At 38.8% G+C, this 20,748-nt stretch overlaps 1 protein-coding gene across 1 annotated transcript in view; it reads left to right on the forward strand.

Moving 5' to 3' along the window:
- The window catches only part of prkcbb (protein kinase C, beta b), a 289,138-nt gene that overhangs the window by 190,011 nt on the left and 78,379 nt on the right, over positions 1 to 20,748 (forward strand). The window contains 3 exon segments of the mRNA XM_062050524.1: positions 2,831 to 2,971; positions 14,174 to 14,347; positions 18,386 to 18,477. Coding sequence (XP_061906508.1) covers positions 2,831 to 2,971; positions 14,174 to 14,347; positions 18,386 to 18,477 — 407 coding nt within the window.

Here is a 20,748-nt window from a genome sequence, read left to right on the forward strand (position 1 = left end):
TTCCTAGTCACGTCCGTTGTGTCCTTGGGCAAGACACTTCACCCTTTGCCTCTGATGGCTGCTGGTTAGCGCCTTGCATGGCAGCTCCCGCCATCAGTGTGTGAATGTGTGTGTGAATGGGTGAATGTGGAAATACTGTCAAAGCGCTTTGAGTACCTTGAAGGTAGAAAAGCGCTATACAAGTATAACCCATTTATCATTTATTTATCATTTATTATGTCCATCTTATGTCATCATGTGTCATATTTACACGCACACGTTTAATTGAAGTAAACATGTGGTTTTCTTCATCCCATATTGATATCAAATACTGGTTTGATATCAGCATGTCAAATGTGTGATATCATGTGCGATACAAACAGTCCTGCAGCGTGTTTACTTGTGTGTGATATCGTGTGCGATACAGGCAGTCCTGCAGAGTGTTTACTTGTGTGTGATATCATGTGCGATACAAGCAGTCCTGCAGTGTGTTTGCTTGTGTGTGATATCATATGCAATACAAGCAATCCTGCAGAGTGTTTACTTGGTTTTGATATCATCTGCGATATGAGCAGTTCTGCAGAGTGTTTACTTGTGTGCATTGTCATGTGCGATTCAAACAGTCCTGCAGAGTGTTTACTCGTGTGTGATATCATGTGCGATACAAGCAGTCCTGCAGAGTGTTTACTTGTGTGTGTGATATCATGTGCGATAGAGTGTATACTTCTGTGTGTGATATCATGTTCGATACAAGCAGTCCTGCAGAGTGTTTACTTGTGTGCAATATCATGTGCGATGCAAGCCGTCCTGCAGAGTGTATACTTGTGTGTGATATCATGTGCGATACAAGCAGTCCTGCAGAGTGTTTACTTGTGTGTGATATCATGTGCGATACAAGCAGTCCTGCAGTGTGTTTACTTGTGTGTGATATAATATGCGATACAAGCAATCCTGCAGAGTGTTTACTTGGTTGTGATATCATCTGCGATACGAGCAGTTCTGCAGAGTGTTTACTTGTGTGCATTGTCATGTGCGATTCAAGCAGTCCTGCAGAGTGTTTACTCGTGTGTGATATCATGTGCGATACAAGCAGTCCTGCAGAGTGTTTATTTGTGTGTGTGATATCATGTGCGATAGAGTGTTTACTTGTGTGTGTGATATCATGTTCGATACAAGCAGACCTGCAGAGTGTTTACTTGTTTGTGTGATATCATGTGCGATACGAGCAGTTCTGCAGAGTGTTTAGTTGTGTGCAATATCATGTGCGATGCAAGCCGTCCTGCAGAGTGTGTACTTGTGTGTGATATCATGTGCGATACCAGCAGTCCTGCAGAGTGTTTACTTGTGTGTGATATCATGTGCGATACAAGCAGTCCTACAGAGTGTTTACTTGTGTGTGTGATATCATGTGCGATACAAGCAGTTCTGCAGAGTGTTTACTTGTGTGTGTGATATCATGTGCGATAGAGTGTTTACTTGTGTGTGTGGTATCTTGTTCAATACAAGCAGTTCTGCAGAGTGTTTACTTGTGTGCAATATCATGTGCGATGCAAGCAGTCCTGCAGTGTTTACTTGTGTGTGATATCATGTGTGATACAAGCAGTCCTACAGAGTGTTTACTTGTTACAAGCAGTCCTGCAGAGTGTTTACTTGTGTGTGTGATATCATATGCGATTCAAGCAATCCTACAGAGTGTTTACTTGGTTGTGATATCATCTGCGATACGAGCAGTTCTGCAGAGTGTTTACTTGTTACAAGCAGTCCTGCAGAGTGTTAACTTGTGTGTGTGATATCATATGCGATACAAGCAATCCTACAGAGTGTTTACTTGGTTGTGATATCATCTGCGATACGAGCAGTTCTGCAGAGTGTTTACTTGTGTGTGATATCATGTACGATACAAGCAGTCATGCAGAGTGTTTACTTGTGTGTGATATCATGTGCGATACAAGCTGTCCTGCAGAGTGTTTACTTGTGTGTGTGATATCATGTGCGATACAAGCAGTTCTGCAGAGTGTTTACTTGTGTGTGTGATATCATGTGCGATAGAGTGTTTACTTGTGTGTGTGATATCTTGTTCGATACAAGCAGTTCTGCAGAGTGTTTACTTCTGTGCAATATCATGTGCGATGCAAGCAGTCCTGCAGTGTTTACTTGTGTGTGATATCATGTGCAATACAAGCAGTCCTACAGAGTGTTTACTTGTTACAAGCAGTCCTGCAGGGTGTTTACTTGTGTGTGTGATATCATATGCGATACAAGCAATCTTACAGAGTGTTTACTTGGTTGTGATATCATCTGCGATACGAGCAGTTCTGCAGAGTGTTTACTTGTGGGCAATATCATGTGCGATGCAAGCAGTCCTGCAGAGTGTTTACTTGTGTGTGATATCATGTGCGATACAAACAGTCCTGCAGAGTGTTTACTTGTGTGTGATATCATGTGTGATACAAGCAGTCCTGCAGAGTGTTTACTTGTGTGTTTGATATAATGTGCGATACAAGCAGTCCTGCAGCTAGACATACATAATAATCATTGAACAATTAAAGGTGACATTTGTCAATACAAACAAGTATCAAATAATTCTAGTTGCATATTACTTACACATACAAAGTCTCCAAGGCAGAAGCGAATGAGAAAGTATCCAGTAACAAATGTGTCCACATTGGTTCAACTTCATTAAAATGACTTACACTTACAAAGTCTCCAAGTCAGAATCTTAGTATTTTACATTGTGGAAGAACTCATCAGAGACATCCAAATCATCCTTTAATGACCTTTGTTTGTCCTCAGGTGATGTAATGTTGGGACTAATCCCCTTCTCACGTGTCCTTGTGTCTTGGTGATTCAGAGAGCCAAGATCGGGCCGAGCAAGAATACTGAAGGGAAATCGGCCAACGCGGCTCGCTTCGACTCCAACGGTAACCAAGACCGCATGAAACTGTCCGACTTCAACTTCCTGATGGTGCTGGGGAAAGGCAGCTTTGGCAAGGTCAGCTTCTTTTATACTTGTGTGTATTCCGAGCCATACTCTATATTGAGGTTATTATCATAAACACTATATCCGATTTAAGACATCAAAAGTCTGCCAGAGTTTGCGAGTAAATTGATATGATCACAATAGTATCAATCTAACGGAGATTCCCAAGCCATTTTGAGAGCTAATGAGGAAGCCAGTCAGGTGATCCGTGACGTAGAGGAGGAGCTAGAGATCCCTTCCCCATCAACAACAATGCTCATCAAGCAGACTTTGTGAGAGCCAACAACGATTACTTTGGGAACAATTACGATCCAGAACCTTATATTTTTGAGCCCGAACACAAAGAGGATGACAATAAATTTTAGAAGCCGAGTGCTAAACGGATGTCGTTTTTTTTGTGACACGATAGCATTAGCAGCATTGCTAGGTGCTAAACATACAAACTAACCATAATAAAACAAAGACTTACTGTAATATTTCCACTCTCGCTGGGATGTCGACTGACGGGACGCTGACGTAATTCTGTTTAGATGAAGATTCAATCACAATCCTCACAAAGGGTTAACTTAAGTTCCTGGGGTCTATTTAGCCCCCACGGTGGTTGTGAAAGTGGACCAGACTGTCAGTCCATGGCCACATTTGTCTACTAGCGGGTGAGAGATGCATGAATTATAATCTACAATTTCCTTTTAGCAAGTTTGAGACCAAGCAGAAGCAGCCGCTATCTTATAGTGTGCTATCAATGTGCCGCTAAAATAGTCAGTCTGCGTTAGCGCTTGTAATAACAATATCACTCCTATTTGGTTCATTTTCAGGTCACGACATGTAAATGGAGTATTGTTGGCACTTTCTGGATGTTTTTAGAGAGTATAATGAGAGGACCGTCCATCTGTTGACTCAATTGTTTGATATTTATTTACCATTTAGAATGCATAACAAAATAAAAGCATATGTGTTCTTGTCTTACATAAAGATTGTGAATGATGAACAGCACATCTCTTTACAATGTTTGTGTATTTCCAGTATGACTGATCTAATAATATGGACAGGGTAATGAAGTGTTACTACACTGACGTGACTCTCCGAAAATAGGAATGTTCAAAATGGCCGACTGAATTTGTGACATTTTAGACGGTATTTTCACAAACGTTGCGGATTGTAAATACAATTAAATATGTTTTAATGGATACAATAAAACACAAATAAACATATAAAGTCAACTTGTTATTCTTTCCACTCTACTGATACTTTAAATTAGCAATAGTTGACTTGGGTGTTCTATTTTTGCAGCTAAACAATACGAGTTTTTCATGACATACAAAACCCAAAACCAGTGAAGTTGGCACGTTGTGTAAATGGTCAATAAAAACAGAATACAATGATTTGCAAATCCTTTTCAACACATATTCAATTTAATAGAATGCAAAGACAAGATATTTAATGTTCACACTGAATTTAATGGCAGCAACACATTGCAAAAAAGTTGTCACAGGGGCATTGTTACCACTGTGTTACATGGCCTTTCCTTTTAACAACACTTAGTGAACGTTTGGGAATATTTTTGAAGCTTTTCGGGTGGAATTCTTTCCCAATCTTGCTTGATGTACAGCTTAAGTTGTTCAACAGTCCGCTGTTGTAATACGTGGCTTGGCATTGTCTTGCTGAAATAAGCAGGGGCGTCCATGATAACGTTGCTTGGATGGCAACATATGTTGCTCCAAAACCTGTATGTACCTTTCAGCATTAATGGCGCCTTCACAGATGTGTCAGTTACCCATGTCTTGGGCACTAATACACCCCCATACCATCACAGATGCTGGCTTTTCAACTTTGCGCCTAGAACAATCCGGATGGTTCTTTTCCTCTTTGTTCCGGAGGACACAACATCCACAGTTTCCAAAAACTATTTGAAAGACTTTTCCACTTTGCATCAGTCCATCTTTGATGAGCTCGGGCCCAGCGAAGCCGGCGGCGTTTCTGGGTGTTGTTGATAAATGGCTTTGGCTTTGCATAGTAGAGTTTTAACTTGCACTTACAGATGTAGCGACAAACAGTAGTTACTGACAGTGGTTTTCTGAAGTGTTCCTGAGCCCATGTGGTGATATCCTTTACACACTGATGTCAGTTTTTGATGCAGTACCGCCTGAGGGATCCAAGGTAACAGGCATTCAATATTGGTTTTCTGCCTTGCTGCTTACGTGCAGTGATTTCTCAGAACCTTTCAATGATATTACGGACCGTAGATGGTGAAATCCCTAAATTACCACCTTGTAGTTTACATTCTTCATCACGTTCTTGTTGATGTCATCTCATTAAAGAGTCATTTTTGGCCAAGTAACTATAATTATTCCTACTGTTCGTAGTAAATAGGTTAGTGTTTACACTCAAGTGTGTAAGTGGAACAGTTGAATATGTGGAGCATCACGGCTTGAGAAGAGAAGGGGGAAGATAAAGATGAAAGTGGAAAGAGATGGCGTGCAGGTAGACAAAGACAGATGGAGACAAAGAAGGATGTGACAAAGCGTGATGAAAGAGCAGAGACAAACGTTGACGTGAATGAATTAAAAAGACGGGACTGAATGAAGTGAGATGAATGAGAAGCAGAGACACGCCTTGGAAGATGTCAGAATGGAAGCGGAATGGAGGATGTCAGCGAGGGGACAAAGTGACAGACTGCGCTTTAGATGCCTGTTTCCATGGCAACAAGCAGCCACTGTGGTGCGTCAAAAGTCCAGCATCCCCGGAATGCATGGAAAACACGCAGGACACTTCATTAGGCACACCATGTCCAAAAATAACAATGTTATGTTCATTATTGTGCGTGTGTTAGCATTAGCCTAGCTTAGCGATCGACCAATGCGTTTTTTTATTTGTAGCCAAGGAGCTTGATAACCGATTTTTGATCTCATCCGCAGTAAAAGTCATTTAAACATGAAGATTGTACGTCGGTAAACAGATGGAGCGTCGCGATCTCACAGGGAGAGTGAGTGGAGCCAAAGCGGAGAAGATGTACGTGACTGCAAGGGCAAAGCATGGGAAAATCTACCGGCGCCGCGTGGAGGGACTGGAGAGCTTAGACGGTCGGTAGGGGGGGGGTTGATGAGTATCTGCTGTGCACGCAGGTGGCCACGCCCACAAAAGCGAGATAGGCAGATAAAGACGCTGACTAGGCTTTACGTCGTTTTTGTTGTTGTTTTTTTTACATTATTTTTTAAGACACATAGCGACGTCATGTTTTTATGTGACGCTAATGCAGGGGAAAGAACACCTTTTTCACGCGTGTCTGCGAGGAGCATCAACATTTACATAAAAAATTTAAAAAGTGCTCAAAATGTGGCATCAAAATATGTCATTTATATCAGTTTGTGGGTTTAATACATTGTAAGGTTTGGACCCTGAAATATTGCAACATTTGAATAAAAAATTGGCATAAAATTGAACTCTGAAATATTGCGAACATTTGAATAAAAATTTGGCATAACATTTAACTTTGAAATATTGCGAATATATGAATACAAATTGGGCATACAATTGAACCCTGGAATATTGCGAACATTTGAATAAAAATTTGGCATAACATTTAACTTTGAAATATTGCGAATATTTGAATACAAATTGGGCATACAATTGAACCCTGGAATATTGCGAACATTTGAATAAAAATTTGCCGTCAAAACATGTCATTTATATCCGTTTGTGGGTTTAATACATTGTAAGGTTTGAACCCTGAAATATTGCAAACATTTCAATAAAAAGTATTTTTCACATAAATTATAGTTGGGGCATTTTTCAAATTCTTCCTGGATGTTACAGAAAGTATGAGAATATGTGAGCTGCTGCCAGCTCTGCGTTGCCTACATATTATACAAAACCCAAAAGCAGTGAAGTTGGCATGTTGTGTAAATGGTAAATAAAAACAGAATACAATGATTTGCAAATCCTTTTCGACTTATATTCAACTGAATAGACTGCAAAGACAAGATATTTAACGTTCACACTGAGAAACTGCAAATATTAGCTCATTTGGAATTTGATGCCTGCAACATGGTTAAGAAAAGCTGGCGCAAGTGGCAAAGAAGACTGAGAAAGTTGAGGAATGCTCATCAAACACTTATTTGGAACATCCCACAGGTGAACAGGCTAATTGGGAACAGGTGGTATAAAAGCAGCTTCCATGAAATGCTCAGTCATTCACAAACAAGGATGGGGCGAGGGTTACCACTTTGTCAACAAATGTCTGAGCAAATTGTCGAACAGTTTAAGAACAAATTTTCAACGAGCTATTGCTAGGAGTTTAAAGGCCTACTGAAACCCACTACTACCGACCACGCAGTCTGATAGTTTATATATCAATGATGAAATCTTAACATTGCAACACATGCCAATACGGCCAGGTTAACTTATAAAGTGACATTTACATTTTCCCGGAAAATATCCGGCTGAAACGTCGCGGTATGATGACGTATGCGCGTGACGTAGTCAGTTAAACGGAAGTTATGGTACCCCGTAGAATCCTATACAAAAAGCTCTGTTTTCATTTCATAATTCCACAGTATTCTGGACATCTTTTGCAATTTGTTTAATGAACAATGAAGGCTGCAAAGAAGACAGTTGTAGGTGGGATCGGTGTAATAGCAGCGGACTACAGCAACACAACCAGGAGGACTTTGTTGGAGAGCAGACGCGCTAGCCGGGGACCTCACCTTGACTTCCTACGTCTCCGGGCCGCCAAACGCATCGGGTGAAGTCCTTCGTCCTTCCGCCGATCGCTGGAACGCAGGTGAGCACGGGTGTTGATGAGCAGATGAAGGCTGGCTGGCGTAGGTGGAGAGCTAATGTTTTTAGCATAGCTCTGTGAGGTCCGGTTGCTAAGTAGGCTTCAATGGCGTCGTTAGCACAGCATTGTTAACCTTCGCCAGCCTGGAAAGCATTAACCGTGTATTTACATGTCCACGATTTAATAGTATTGTTGATTTTCTATCTATCTTTCCAGTCAGGGGTTTATTTTTTTTGTTTCTATATGCAGTTAAAGCACGATGCTATCACGTTAGCTTGTAGCTAAAGCGTTTCGCCGATGTATTGTCGTGGAGATAAAAGGCACTGAATGTCCATTTCGCGTTCTCGACTCTCATTTTCAAGAGGATATAGTATCCGAGGTGGTTTAAAAAACAAATCCGTGATCCACAATAGAAAAAGGAGAGAGTGTGGAATCCAATGAGCCAGCTTGTACCTAAGTTACGGTCAGAGCGAAAAAAAATATGTATTTCCGTCACTCTAACGTTCCTCGTCCACAAATCTTTCATCCTCGCTCAAATTAATGGGGTAATGGTCCGAATAGCTCTAGCTGCGTTGAAAACAATAGGAAAATATGAGGGAGTGAACAACTGACAACGTCACGCTACTTCCGGTAGGGGCAAGGTTTTTTTTTATCAGAGACCAAAAGTTGCGAACTTTATCGACGTTGTTCTATACTAAATCCTTTCAGCAAAAATATGGCAATATCGCAAAATGATCAAGTATGACACATAAAATGGATCTGCTATTCCCGTTTAAATAAAAAAAATTCATTTCAGTAGGCCTTTAAGGATTTCACCATCTACGGTCCGTAATATCATCAAAAGGTTCAGAGAATCAGGAGAAATCACTGCATGTAAGCGATTATATTACGGAGCTTCGATCCCTCAGGCGGTACTGCATCAAAAAGCGACATCAGTGTGTAAAGGATATCACCACATGGGCTCAGGAACACTTCAGAAAACCACTGTCAGTAACTACAGTTGGCCGCTACTTCTGTAAGTGCAAGTTAAAACTCTACAATGCAAAGCCTAAGCCATTTATCAACAACACCCAGAAACGCTCCGCTGGGCCCAAGCTCATCTAAGATCAATCAATGTCAATCAATCAATGTTTATTTATATAGCCCTAAATCACAAGTGTCTCAAAGGGCTGTACAAGCCACAACGACATCCTCGGTACAGAGCCCACATACGGGCAAGGAAAAACTCACCCCAGTGGGACGTCGGTGAATGACTATGAGAAACCTTGGAGAGGACCGCATATGTGGGTAACCCCCCCCCCCCCCCTCTAGGGGAGACCGAAAGCAACGGATGTCGAGTGGGTCTGACATAACATTGTGAAAGTCCAGTCCACAGTGGATCCAACACATCAGCGGGAGTCCAGTCCACAGCGGGGCCAACAGGAAACCATCCCGAGCGGAGACGGGTCAGCAGCGCAGAGATGTCCCCAACCGATGTACAGGCTAGTGGTCCACCCGGGGTCCCGGTTCTGGACAGCCAGCACTTCATCCATGGCCACCGGACCTATGCAACTCCCCCTCACAAGGGACAGGGGAGAAGAGGAGAGAAGAAAAGAAACGGCAGATCAACTGGTCTAAAAAAGGGGGGGGTCTATTTAAAGGCTAGATTATACAAATTAGTTTTAAGATGGGACTTAAATGCTTCTACTGAGGTAGCATCTCTAACTGTTACCGGGAGGGCATTCCAGAGTACTGGAGCCCGAATAGAAAACGCTCTATAGCCCGCAGACTTTTTTTTGGCTCTGGGAATCACTAATAAGCCGGAGTTCTTTGAACGCAGATTTCTTGTCGGGACATATGGTACAATACAATCGGCGAGATAGGCTGGAGCTAAACCGTGTAGTATTTTATACGTAAGTAGTAAAACCTTAAAGTCGCATCTTAAGTGCACAGGAAGCCAGTGCAGGTGAGCCAGTATAGGCGTAATATGATCAAACTTTCTTGTTCTTGTCAAAAGCCTTGCAGCCGCATTTTGTACCAACTGTAATCTTTTAATGCTAGACATAGGGAGGCCCGAAAATAATACGTTACAGTAATCGAGACGAGACGTAACGAACGCATGAATAATGATCTCAGCGTCGCTAGTGGACAAGATGGAACGAATTTTAGCGATATTACGGAGATGAAAGAAGGCCGTTTTAGTAACACTCTTAATGTGTGACTCAAACGAGAGAGTTGGGTCGAAGATAATACCCAGATTCTTTAGCGAGTCTCCTTGTTTAATTGTTTGGTTGTCAAATGTTAAGGTGGTATTATTAAATAGATGTCGGTGTTGAGCAGGACCGATAATCACCATTTCCGTTTTCTTAGCGTTGAGTTGCAAAAAGTTAGCGGACATCCATTGTTTAATTTCATTAAGACACGCCTCCAGCTGACTACAATCCGGCGTGTTGGTCAGCTTTAGGGGCATGTAGAGTTGGGTGTCATCAGCATAACAGTGAAAGCTAACACCGTATTTGCGTATGATGTCACCTAGCGGCAGCATGTAAATACTAAAGAGTGCAGGGCCAAGAACCGAACCCTGGGGAACTCCGCACGTTACCTTGACATAGTCCGAGGTCACATTGTTATGGGAGACGCACTGCATCCTGTCAGTAAGATAAGAGTTAAACCAAGACAAGGCTAAGTCTGACATACCAATACGTGTTTTGATACGCTCTAATAAAATATTATGATCGACGGTATCGAAAGCGGCGCTAAGATCAAGAAGCAGCAACATAGATGAAGCATCAGAATCCATCGTTAGCAATAGATCATTAGTCATTTTTGCGAGGGCTGTCTCCGTAGAGTGATTTGCCCTGAAACCGGATTGAAAAGGTTCACAGAGATTGTTAGTCACTAAGTGTTCATTTAGCTGCTGTGCAACAATTTTTTCGAGAATTTTGGAAATAAACGGAAGGTGGGAGACCGGTCGGTAGTTTACCATGAGGTCAGGATCGAGGTTAGGTCTTTTGAGCAGAGGATGAATAACCGCTTTTTTGAATGCTAGGGGAACAGTGCCGTAGGAAAGTGATAAGTTTATAATATTTAACACTGATGGACCTAGTAATACAAACAGTTCCTTGATAAGTTTCCCAGGAAGTGGGTCAAGTAAACATGTTGTTTGTTTTATCCCACTTACACGCTGTAATAATTCCTCTAATGTTATTTCATCAAAAATAGAGAGACTATTTTGGAGGGCAGTGTCCGTCGTATATACAGTCGTATTTGTGTTAATAGAGCCCAGTTGTAGCTGGGATGCGTTGTCTTTAATCTCCTTTCTAATGAGTTCAATTTTCTTATTAAAGAAATTCATAAAATCATCTGCCGAGATGATAAGATGGACTGATGCAAAGTGGAAAAGTGTTCTGTGGTCTGACGAGTCCACATCTCAAATTGTTTTTGGAAACTGTGGACGTTGTGTCCTCCAGAACAAAGAGGAAAAGAACCATCCGGATTGTTCTAGGCGCAAAGTTGAAAAGCCAGCATCTGTGATGGTATGGGGGTGTATTAGTGCCCAAGGCATGGGTAACTTACACATCTTTGAAGGCACCATTAATGCTGAAAGGTGCATACAGGTTTTGGAGCAACATATGTTGCCATCCAAGCAACGTTATCATGGACGCCCCTGCTTATTTCAGCAATACAATGCCAAGCCACGTGTTACAACAGCGTGGCTTCATAGTAAAAGAGTGTGGGTACTAGACTGGCCTGCCTGTAGTCCAGACCTGTCTCCCATTGAAAATATGTGGCGCATTATGAAGCCTAAAATACCACAACGGAGACCCCGGACTGTTGAACAACTTAAGCTGTACATTAAGCAAGAATGGGAAAGAATTCCACCTGAAAAGCTTCAAAAATTGGTCTCCTCAGTTCCCAAACGTTTACTGAGTGTTGTTAAAAGGAAAGGCCATGTAACACAGTGGTAAAAATGCCCCTGTGACAACTTTTTTGCAATGTGTTGCTGCCATTAAATTCTAAGTTAATGAATATTTGCAAAAAAAAATTTGTTTCTCAGTGTGAACATTAAATATCTTGTCTTTGCAGTCTATTCAATTGAATATAAGTTGAAAATGATTTGCAAATCATTGTATTCTGTTTTTATTTACCATTTACACAACGTGTCCACTTCACTGGTTTCGGGGTTTGTATATTTTCGGGACTACAGAGTGTATAAAACACATATATGGTCGTGCAGATCTAACTAAACGTGAGTTGAGAAGTCAAATTGTGGTCCTCAAACGTGATCAAACTCCATGAAATTGTTGTCTTGTCGTCTTCTTGGGAATCTCTCTCAGGCCAGATGGAGTTAGTTGAAAGACACTTTGGTCCCTGCACACCATCCCACTTAACTCTGAACTTTTCATACTGAAGATCAGATGCTCTCCAACTGTGGCTGACCTTAACACACACACACACACACACACACACACACACACACACACACACACACACACACACACACACACACACACACACACACACACACACACACACACACACACACACTGCAGGTGTGTCCATCTGTGCAGCATTACTCCCTGTAGGAGCCAAAACGTAATAAGAATTATCATAGCTGAATATTCATGAGGCATAAACAGCACATTTTCTCATATCCTCTGCATCATGACGTGTGCAATGGGCGTGACCTCACTAAGTCAGTGAAGAAAGTATCTGCTTTATTTGACCTTTTTTTCCCCCACAGATCTTTTCTTTCAATGGAAACATATTCAAAGGTTTTATCATTTAGAAAAATAAAGTGATTAAATATCCTTTACCGAGGTCTCCAAACTCAATTAGCCTTCTCAGGATATTCTTGCTTCCTTTCAAAATAAAACATATTTATGCCTGTTTTCTTTCATAAAAGTGTTAAAAATAAGTCATACATTTTTCATTTTCTTTTCAGCACTTAAATCTCCAGTCCAATTTCAGATCCATCTGTTAATTATAAGTTTTTATTATTTTTTACATTGTTTTTTTTTGTTAGTTTTATCCTCTTATTGTCAAATAAAACTTTGTTTTTAATGGAAAACACACAACATATTCAATATTTTCGCCTGTGGAAAATTTGATGTAAGTAATTGGAGCCTTGAATAGATCAATAATTCATAACAATATTGATTTTGATTCATCATTATTTTTGAACAATTACAGTTTAAAAACAAAATCCCACTAACATTATAGGGGATGCAAAAGGGTAAAAAATAAGTTAATTATTATTTGTTGTTTGTTTTTTTAAACAAAATCCCACTAAAATTATTGGTTATCCAAAAAGGTTCACTCATTAAAGTGTTAAAATAAGTTATATATATATATCTTTTTTATTTTATTTTTATTTAAAAAAAATTTAACTTTCAACACTTAAGCCTTGAGATCAATTTCAGATTTATCTGTCAATTATAGGTTTTTTTTATTTTTTTGTTTGTTTGTTTTATGACCTTTTTGTAAAGGAAAACGTTGCTTTTTTTATGGAAAATACAACATATTCAATATTTTCGCCTCTGGAATATTTGATGTGAGTAATTGGAGCCTTGAATAGATCAATAATTCATAACAATATTGATTTTGATTCATCATTATTTTTGAACAATGACAGTTTAAATACAAAATCCTCCTAACATTGTAGGGGATGCAAAAGGGTAAAAAAATAAGTTAATTATAAATATTATTTTTATTTTTATTTTTTTAAACAAAACCCACTAAAATGATTGGTTATCCAAAAGGGTTCACTCATTAAAGTGTTAAAAATAAGTTATATACAGTGTATATATATATATATATATATATATATATATATATATATATATATATATATATATATATATATATATATATATATATATATATATATATATATATATATATATATATATATATATATAGATATATATATATATAGATATATATTTTATTTATTTATTTTTTTTTATTTTTTTACTTTCAGCACTTAAGCCTTCAGATCAATTTCAGATATATCTGTCAATTATCCTTTTTTTATTTTTTATTTTTTTGTTTGTTTGTTTTATGACCTTTTTGTAAAGGAAAACTTAGCTTTTTTTATGGAAAACACAACATATTCAATATTTTCCCCTGTGGAATATTTGATGTAAGTAATTGGAGCCTTGAATAGATCAATAATTCATAACAATATATTTTTGAACAATGACAGTTTAAAAACAAAATCCCACTAACATTGTACGGGATCCAAAAGGGTTAAAAATAAGTTATATACATGTTTTTAACACCTCATCTCTTACTAATATGTGTCCTTGCAATATAATATATGACATAATAATGCATCATCTCTTCCTAATATGTGTCCTTGCAATATAATATATGACATAATAATGCATCATCTCTTACTAAATATGTGTCCTTGCAATATAATACATGACATAATAATGCATCATCTCTTCCAGGTGATGCTGGCAGAGCGTAAAGGAACGGAGGATTTGTACGCTGTGAAGATCCTGAAGAAGGACGTGGTGATCCAGGACGACGATGTGGAATGTACCATGGTGGAGAAGAGGGTCTTGGCGCTCTCTGGGAAACCTCCCTTCCTGACTCAGCTGCACTCCACCTTCCAGACCATGGTCAGTACAAGATATGTATTCCATACCATGGTCAGTACCAGATATATATTCCAGACCATGGTCAGTACCAGATACATATTTCAGACCATGGTCAGTACCAGCTATATATTCCAGACCATGGTCAGTACCAGATACATATTTCATCTAGACCATGGTCAGTACAAGATATATAGTCCATACCATGGTCAGTACCAGATATGTATTCAAGGCCATGGTCAGTACCAGATATATATTCCAGACCATGGTCAGTACCAGATATATTCCAGACCATGGTCAGTACCAGCTATATATTCCAGACCATGGTCAATACCAGATATATATTCCAGACCATGGTCAGTACCAGATACTAATTCCATCTAGACCATGGTCAGTACCAGATACATATTCCAGACCATGGTCAGTACTAGATATATATTCCAGACCATGGTCAGTACCAGATACATATTCCATCTATGGTCAGTACCAGATACTAATTCCATCTAGACCATGGTCAGTACCAGATACATATTCCAGACCATGGTCAGTACTAGATATATATTCCAGACCATGGTCAGTACCAGATACATATTCCATCTATGGTTAGTACCAGCTACTAATTCCATCTAGACCATGGTCAGTACCAGATACATATTCCATCTAGACCATGGTCAGTACCAGATATATATTCCAGACCATGGTCAGTACCAGATATGTATTCCAGACCATGGTCAGTACCGGATATATATTACAGACCATGGTCAGTACCAGATATGTATTCCATCTAGACCATGGTCAGTACCAGATGTATATTCCAGATCATGGTCAGTACCAGATATATATTCCAGACCATGGTCAGTACCATATATACTGTATATTCCATACCATGGTAAATACCAGATACTGTATATATTCCAGACCATGGTCAGTACCAGATATATATTCCAGACCAAGGTCAGTACCATATATATTGTATATTCCATACCATGGTAAGTACCAGATACTGTATATATTCCAGACCATGGTCAGTACCAGATATATATTTCTGACCATGGTCAGTACCAGATATATATTCCAGACCATGGTCAGTACCAGATATGTTTTCCAGACCATGGTCAGTACCAGATATATATTCTAGACCAGGGGTGGGCAATTAATTTTCACCGGGGGCCGCATAAGCAACCCGAGCACTGCTGGAGGGCCACACGACAATATTTCAATTACATTTTGCTCAATATTATTTTTGATATACCGTAAGATAAATAATAATGATGATAATAATAATTAATAATAATAATAATGATTTAATTTAACCTAACTTAACTTTATACAAAAGCAGATTGCTTTTGATGGTCACTTTATCCTGCATTATCCAACATTTTTCCCCGTCAGATTTGGACAACCATCTGTTGTTAAAAATAGTTTTTAATCATATTTATTTTATATTGGTTTTTATATTGGTTTTATATGTAATTGTTTTTTCTTTTTATTCAGTCATTGGTGGAGCTAAGGATAATATTTGAATATTGTTTTTAATATTGTTGTGCAGCACTTTGGAAACATTTTGTTGTTTAAATGTGCTATATAAATAAAGTGGATTGGATTGTCACACCTGCCAGCTTGTCCCATTTCAGTCCTAACATGTCCAAACACGCATTTACCTATGTGAACAAGTCATTACCTGTGGTTGTCTCTTTAATTGACTGCATGGCTGCCAGCTACTCCGTGATTTGAAAGTCTGCAGTTATCCCACGTAAGAAGAAGAGCAGCTGGGCGGTGTCACGTACATCGCAGCTCTCATCCAAAGTTAGCGAAAAACAGTCCATGTCTCCGGGCATACAGCGCAACAAAGTCCAATAAGCACTCCTTAATAAACTCTCCGTCAGAAAACGCCTTACTTTTTCTGGCGCTTTTGTGAGAAATGACGAAACTTGTCCTGACAGCTGCATCTCTGGGGGTGTGAAATATGGCAAAAAGTACTTGTTGGGTTTGCAGTTTTACCATCAACGCATCGGCCTCCCTTGCGCGCGCTTCATCAGACACATTCTGGTATTTTCCCTCGTGCTTCGTCGTGTAGTGGCGATTCAAATGATATTCTTTAAACACAGCAAGCTGTGTACCACAAATTAAGCACACGGCTTTACCTTTAATTTATGTAAAGAAATACTTGGCAGTCCATGTCTTGTTGAAAACACGCCATTCGTCATCAACTTTCCTTTTTTTAGCGTCTCATCACTTGGCTCTATGCACCTTCACTCACAGGTTCCCCCCGGACATACGGCCACATTTCAAAATAAAAGCAGCACAGTTGTATTGCGCGCACGACATAGATGTTTTTTAAACTTTATTTTGTAATTTGTGATTGCGCCGTTCAATTCACTCACAATCGCACACGAGCATACGTCCACACGGAAGTAATACAAATAACGCTTTTCAAAACAAAAGCAGCACCGTTGTATTGCACACTCGACATAGATACTTTTTGAAATTTATTTTGTAATTTATGATTGGCCTCACGCGGGCCGGACAGGGATGCGCAAAGGGCCAAGTGCGGCCCGCGGGCCGGTGAATGCCCAGGTCTGTTCTAGACCATGGTCAGTACCAGATATACATATTATGATACTTTTTACCTTCCGTTAGTTACCATGGCGATGTTGCAGCTTTGAGTATAGGCCCATACCGATATGAATCTAATATCATGTTAGGGTGCACAAAAAATCATATTCATTCTGATTTGAAATTCATTTTCAATAATTAAATTTAAAAAATGTGTTTTTAGAAAAAATCTATTTACATTTTTCTTTGAAGAAGACACCTTAAAGTACGTCTCCTCTGCTTACCTGTCAAAACTTTAAGTTTTTTTGGTCGGGAATTCCAGTGTCCTTCTCTTCTGGTGTCTTCCCAGTCCGTTTTTTGTGTTTGGCTACTGCAGCGCTGGAGTGGCTCGAGGCGCCTCCGTCGGCAACCCTCAAAGCGTGGTCTCATTACGGGAGCCCCACAAGTTTCATGTACCGTCATTCAGTCAAATGTAACAACGCGACAGAGACGGACACGAAGGCGACAGAAAAGATCTCTCTGCCAGAAATCCACACTTTTGTGTAAATATCTTGACACATTTGAGGTGATTATATAAGTAAAGAAGAGCTGCCAGCAGCTCACACATTCTCATACTTTCTGTAACATCCAGGAGGAAATTATATCAGCCATCTTGTTCCCACAATTGTTTTTATTTAAATGTTCACAATATTTCAGGGTTCTTACAAGTATTAAATCCATAAACTGTTATAAAATTGAGTTGATAACATATTGTAAAACTTACAAATGTTGCCCGGAGTGATGAATGAAGAATCCATATGAGTAGAAACGCTATGGACGGCTAGAAGTGCTTCTTATTGAAAGCTCAGTCTAAACAGGAATTAAATGCGGCGAGCAAACTCGTCCAAAAGCACAAACGATAAAATGCCTGTTTTTTTAAAATAATTTTCATTATGGCCGTCAGCAAAGAAAAATCTATATACAAGCCGCAGGGTTCAAAACGTAGGGAAAAAGTATTGGAATTTAGGGTAATTAGTATGGGCCCTGAAAAAAAACATGTCACGTATGCAATCAAATCATGTACAGAACGCTTTGCTTTATAACGGATCTACATATTTGACATTCATACATTTCATGCTAAAACGCTAGTTTGCTGTCATGTATGCGCTTTCATATTTCCATCTATTAGTGAGAATCATGTGCTGCACACACACACACACACACACACACACATGCAGCAAAGGGAGTGTGTTAATCCTCTGCAGCACTGATTCTCTGCCCAGCAGACTGCTTCCTCACACATTCCATTTATGTCATGTGTAGGCCTATTTTTGATTCACACACACACACACACACACACACACACACACACACACACACACACACACACGCACACACACGGAACCTTTATTGGCAATTTCTGTAGATAATGGAGGCGCATGAAGTCCTAAATGGACAATGAGTGACTCCCTGGTCTGGTACTCCTTGTCTCACGTCAGCTCTGATGTGACCTTCTGACCTCCACAGGACCGCCTATACTTCGTCATGGAGTACATCAACGGTGGTGATCTCATGTATCAGATCCAGCAGGTGGGCAAGTTCAAGGAGCCTCATGCAGTGTGAGTACACACACACACGTACATTAGACGCGGGGGCCCCAACTTCTTGCACTGAGGGCCACACACAAATCAAAGAATGTGGGGCCACGGAGTGAAATTACTGACAAACTACACAAACTTCTGGTTGTGTTTGTGAAATATGTTTTTTTGAGTTTGTGTAACATTGTTTTTGTGTTTGTGAAACATTTTTGAGATTGTGTAACATGTTTCTGTGTTTGTGAAACATTTTTGTGTTTGTGAAACATTTTTGTGTTTGTGAAACATTTTTGAGTTTGTGGTAACTTGTTTTTGTGTTCGTGAAACATTTTTGAGTTTGTGTAACATATTTTTCAGTTTGTGTAAAAACGTGTTTGTGTAACTTGTTTTTGTGAAACATTTTTGAGTTTGTTTAACGTGTTTCTGTGTTTGTGAAACATTTTTGAGTTTGTGTAAAAAAATGTTGTGTTTGTGAAACATTTTTGTGTTTGTGAAACATTTTTGAGTTTGTAGTAACATATTTATCAGTTTGTGTAAAAATGTGTCTGTCCATCCATCCATCCATTTTCTACCGCTTAATCCCTTCGGGGTCACGGGGGGCGCTGGAGCCTATCTCAGCTACAATCGGGCGGAAGGCGGTGTACACCCTGGACAAGTCGCCACCTCATCGCAGGGCCAAAAAAATGTGTTTGTGTAACTTGTTTTTGTGAAACATGTTTGAGTTTGTGTAACATTTTTGAGTTTGTGTAACATTTTTTTGTGTTTGTGAAACATTTTTGAGTTTGTGAAACATTTTTGAGTTTGTGTAACATATTTTTGAGTTTGTGAAACATATTTGAGTTTGTGTAACATTTTTGTGTTTGTGAAACATTTTTGAGTTTGTAACATATATTTGAGTTTTTGAAACATTTTTATGTTTGAAAATTGTTTTTGAGTTTGTGCAACATTTTTGTATTTGTGAAATATTTTTGAGTTTGTGAAACATTTTTGTGTTTGTGAAATGTTTTTGAGTTTGTGAAACATTTTTGAGTTTGTGAAACATTTTTGTGTTTGTGAAACATTTTTGAGTTTTTAAAACATTTTTGTGTTTTTGAAACATTTCTGAGTTTTTGAAACATTTTTGTGTTTGTGAAGTATTTCTGTGTTTGTGAAACATTTTTGAGTTTGTGAAACATTTTTGTGTTTGAAACATTTTTGAGTTTGAAACATTTTTAATTTGATTTGTGAAACATTTTTGTGTTTGTGAAACATTTTTGAGTTTGTGTAACATGTTTTTGTGTTTGTGAAACATTTTTGTGTTTGTGAAACATTTTTGAGTTTGTGTAATATATTTTTGTGTTTTTGAAACATTTTTGAGTTTGTGTAATATGTTTTTGTGTTTATGAAACATTTTTGAGTTTGTGAAACATTTTTGTGTTTGTGAAACATTTTTGAGTTTTGTGAAACATTTTTGAGTTTGTGTAACATGTTTTTGTGTTTGTGAAACATTTTTGAGTTTAAGTAACATTTTTCCCGCAATAGAAAGTTTCTTTTATTTACATGTTTTACACTCTTTTTGTCATTAAAAAAATGTGTTTTATAAGGCAACAAAAAATACAAAATATGCAATATTTTCCAACCCAAAATTTAAAAAGTGGAATATTTGAAGTAAAATATTTCGACTCTGGTCAATAATTGATTACATTGATTTCAATACATTAATATTGTTTGAGCAATGACATTTAAAAAAAACCAAATAATCACACTAAAAGGGTATCAAAAAATGGCCAACTCATAACAGTGTTAAAAATAAGTCATATCATTATTTTTTAACTTTCAACGCTTAAATCTCTAGCTCAACTTTCAGGTTACCGTATCTTCCGGACCATAGGGCGCACTGGATTAAAAGGCGCACTGCCGATGAGCGGGTCTAGTCAGGTCGATTTTCATACAAAAGGCAGATTATAGGGCGCATTAAAGGGGTCATAATATATATATTTTTTTGTAAATATTAAAGACTTCCTTGTGGTCTACATAACATGTAATGGTGGTTGTTTGGTCAAAATGTTGCATAGATTATGTTTTACAGATCATCTTCAAGCCGCTTTCTGACAGTCGCTTCAGGATGCGCCGTTTTGTGGGTGGTATTATTTACGTGGCTCACCTTCGACAGCGTCTTCTCCCTGGTTTTAGGAGCAGAGAAGCATTTTGGCAGCGCACACACATGGAGTACTTACAAGCAGACACAGTGTGTAGACAGAAAAGGGAGAACGGACGCATTTTGGCCTAAAAAATAAAAATAAAGGTGATGTTATA

The sequence above is a fragment of the Entelurus aequoreus genome, linkage group LG06 (genome assembly GCF_033978785.1).
Source record: "Entelurus aequoreus isolate RoL-2023_Sb linkage group LG06, RoL_Eaeq_v1.1, whole genome shotgun sequence".
NCBI classification, from domain to species: Eukaryota; Metazoa; Chordata; class Actinopteri; order Syngnathiformes; family Syngnathidae; genus Entelurus; species Entelurus aequoreus.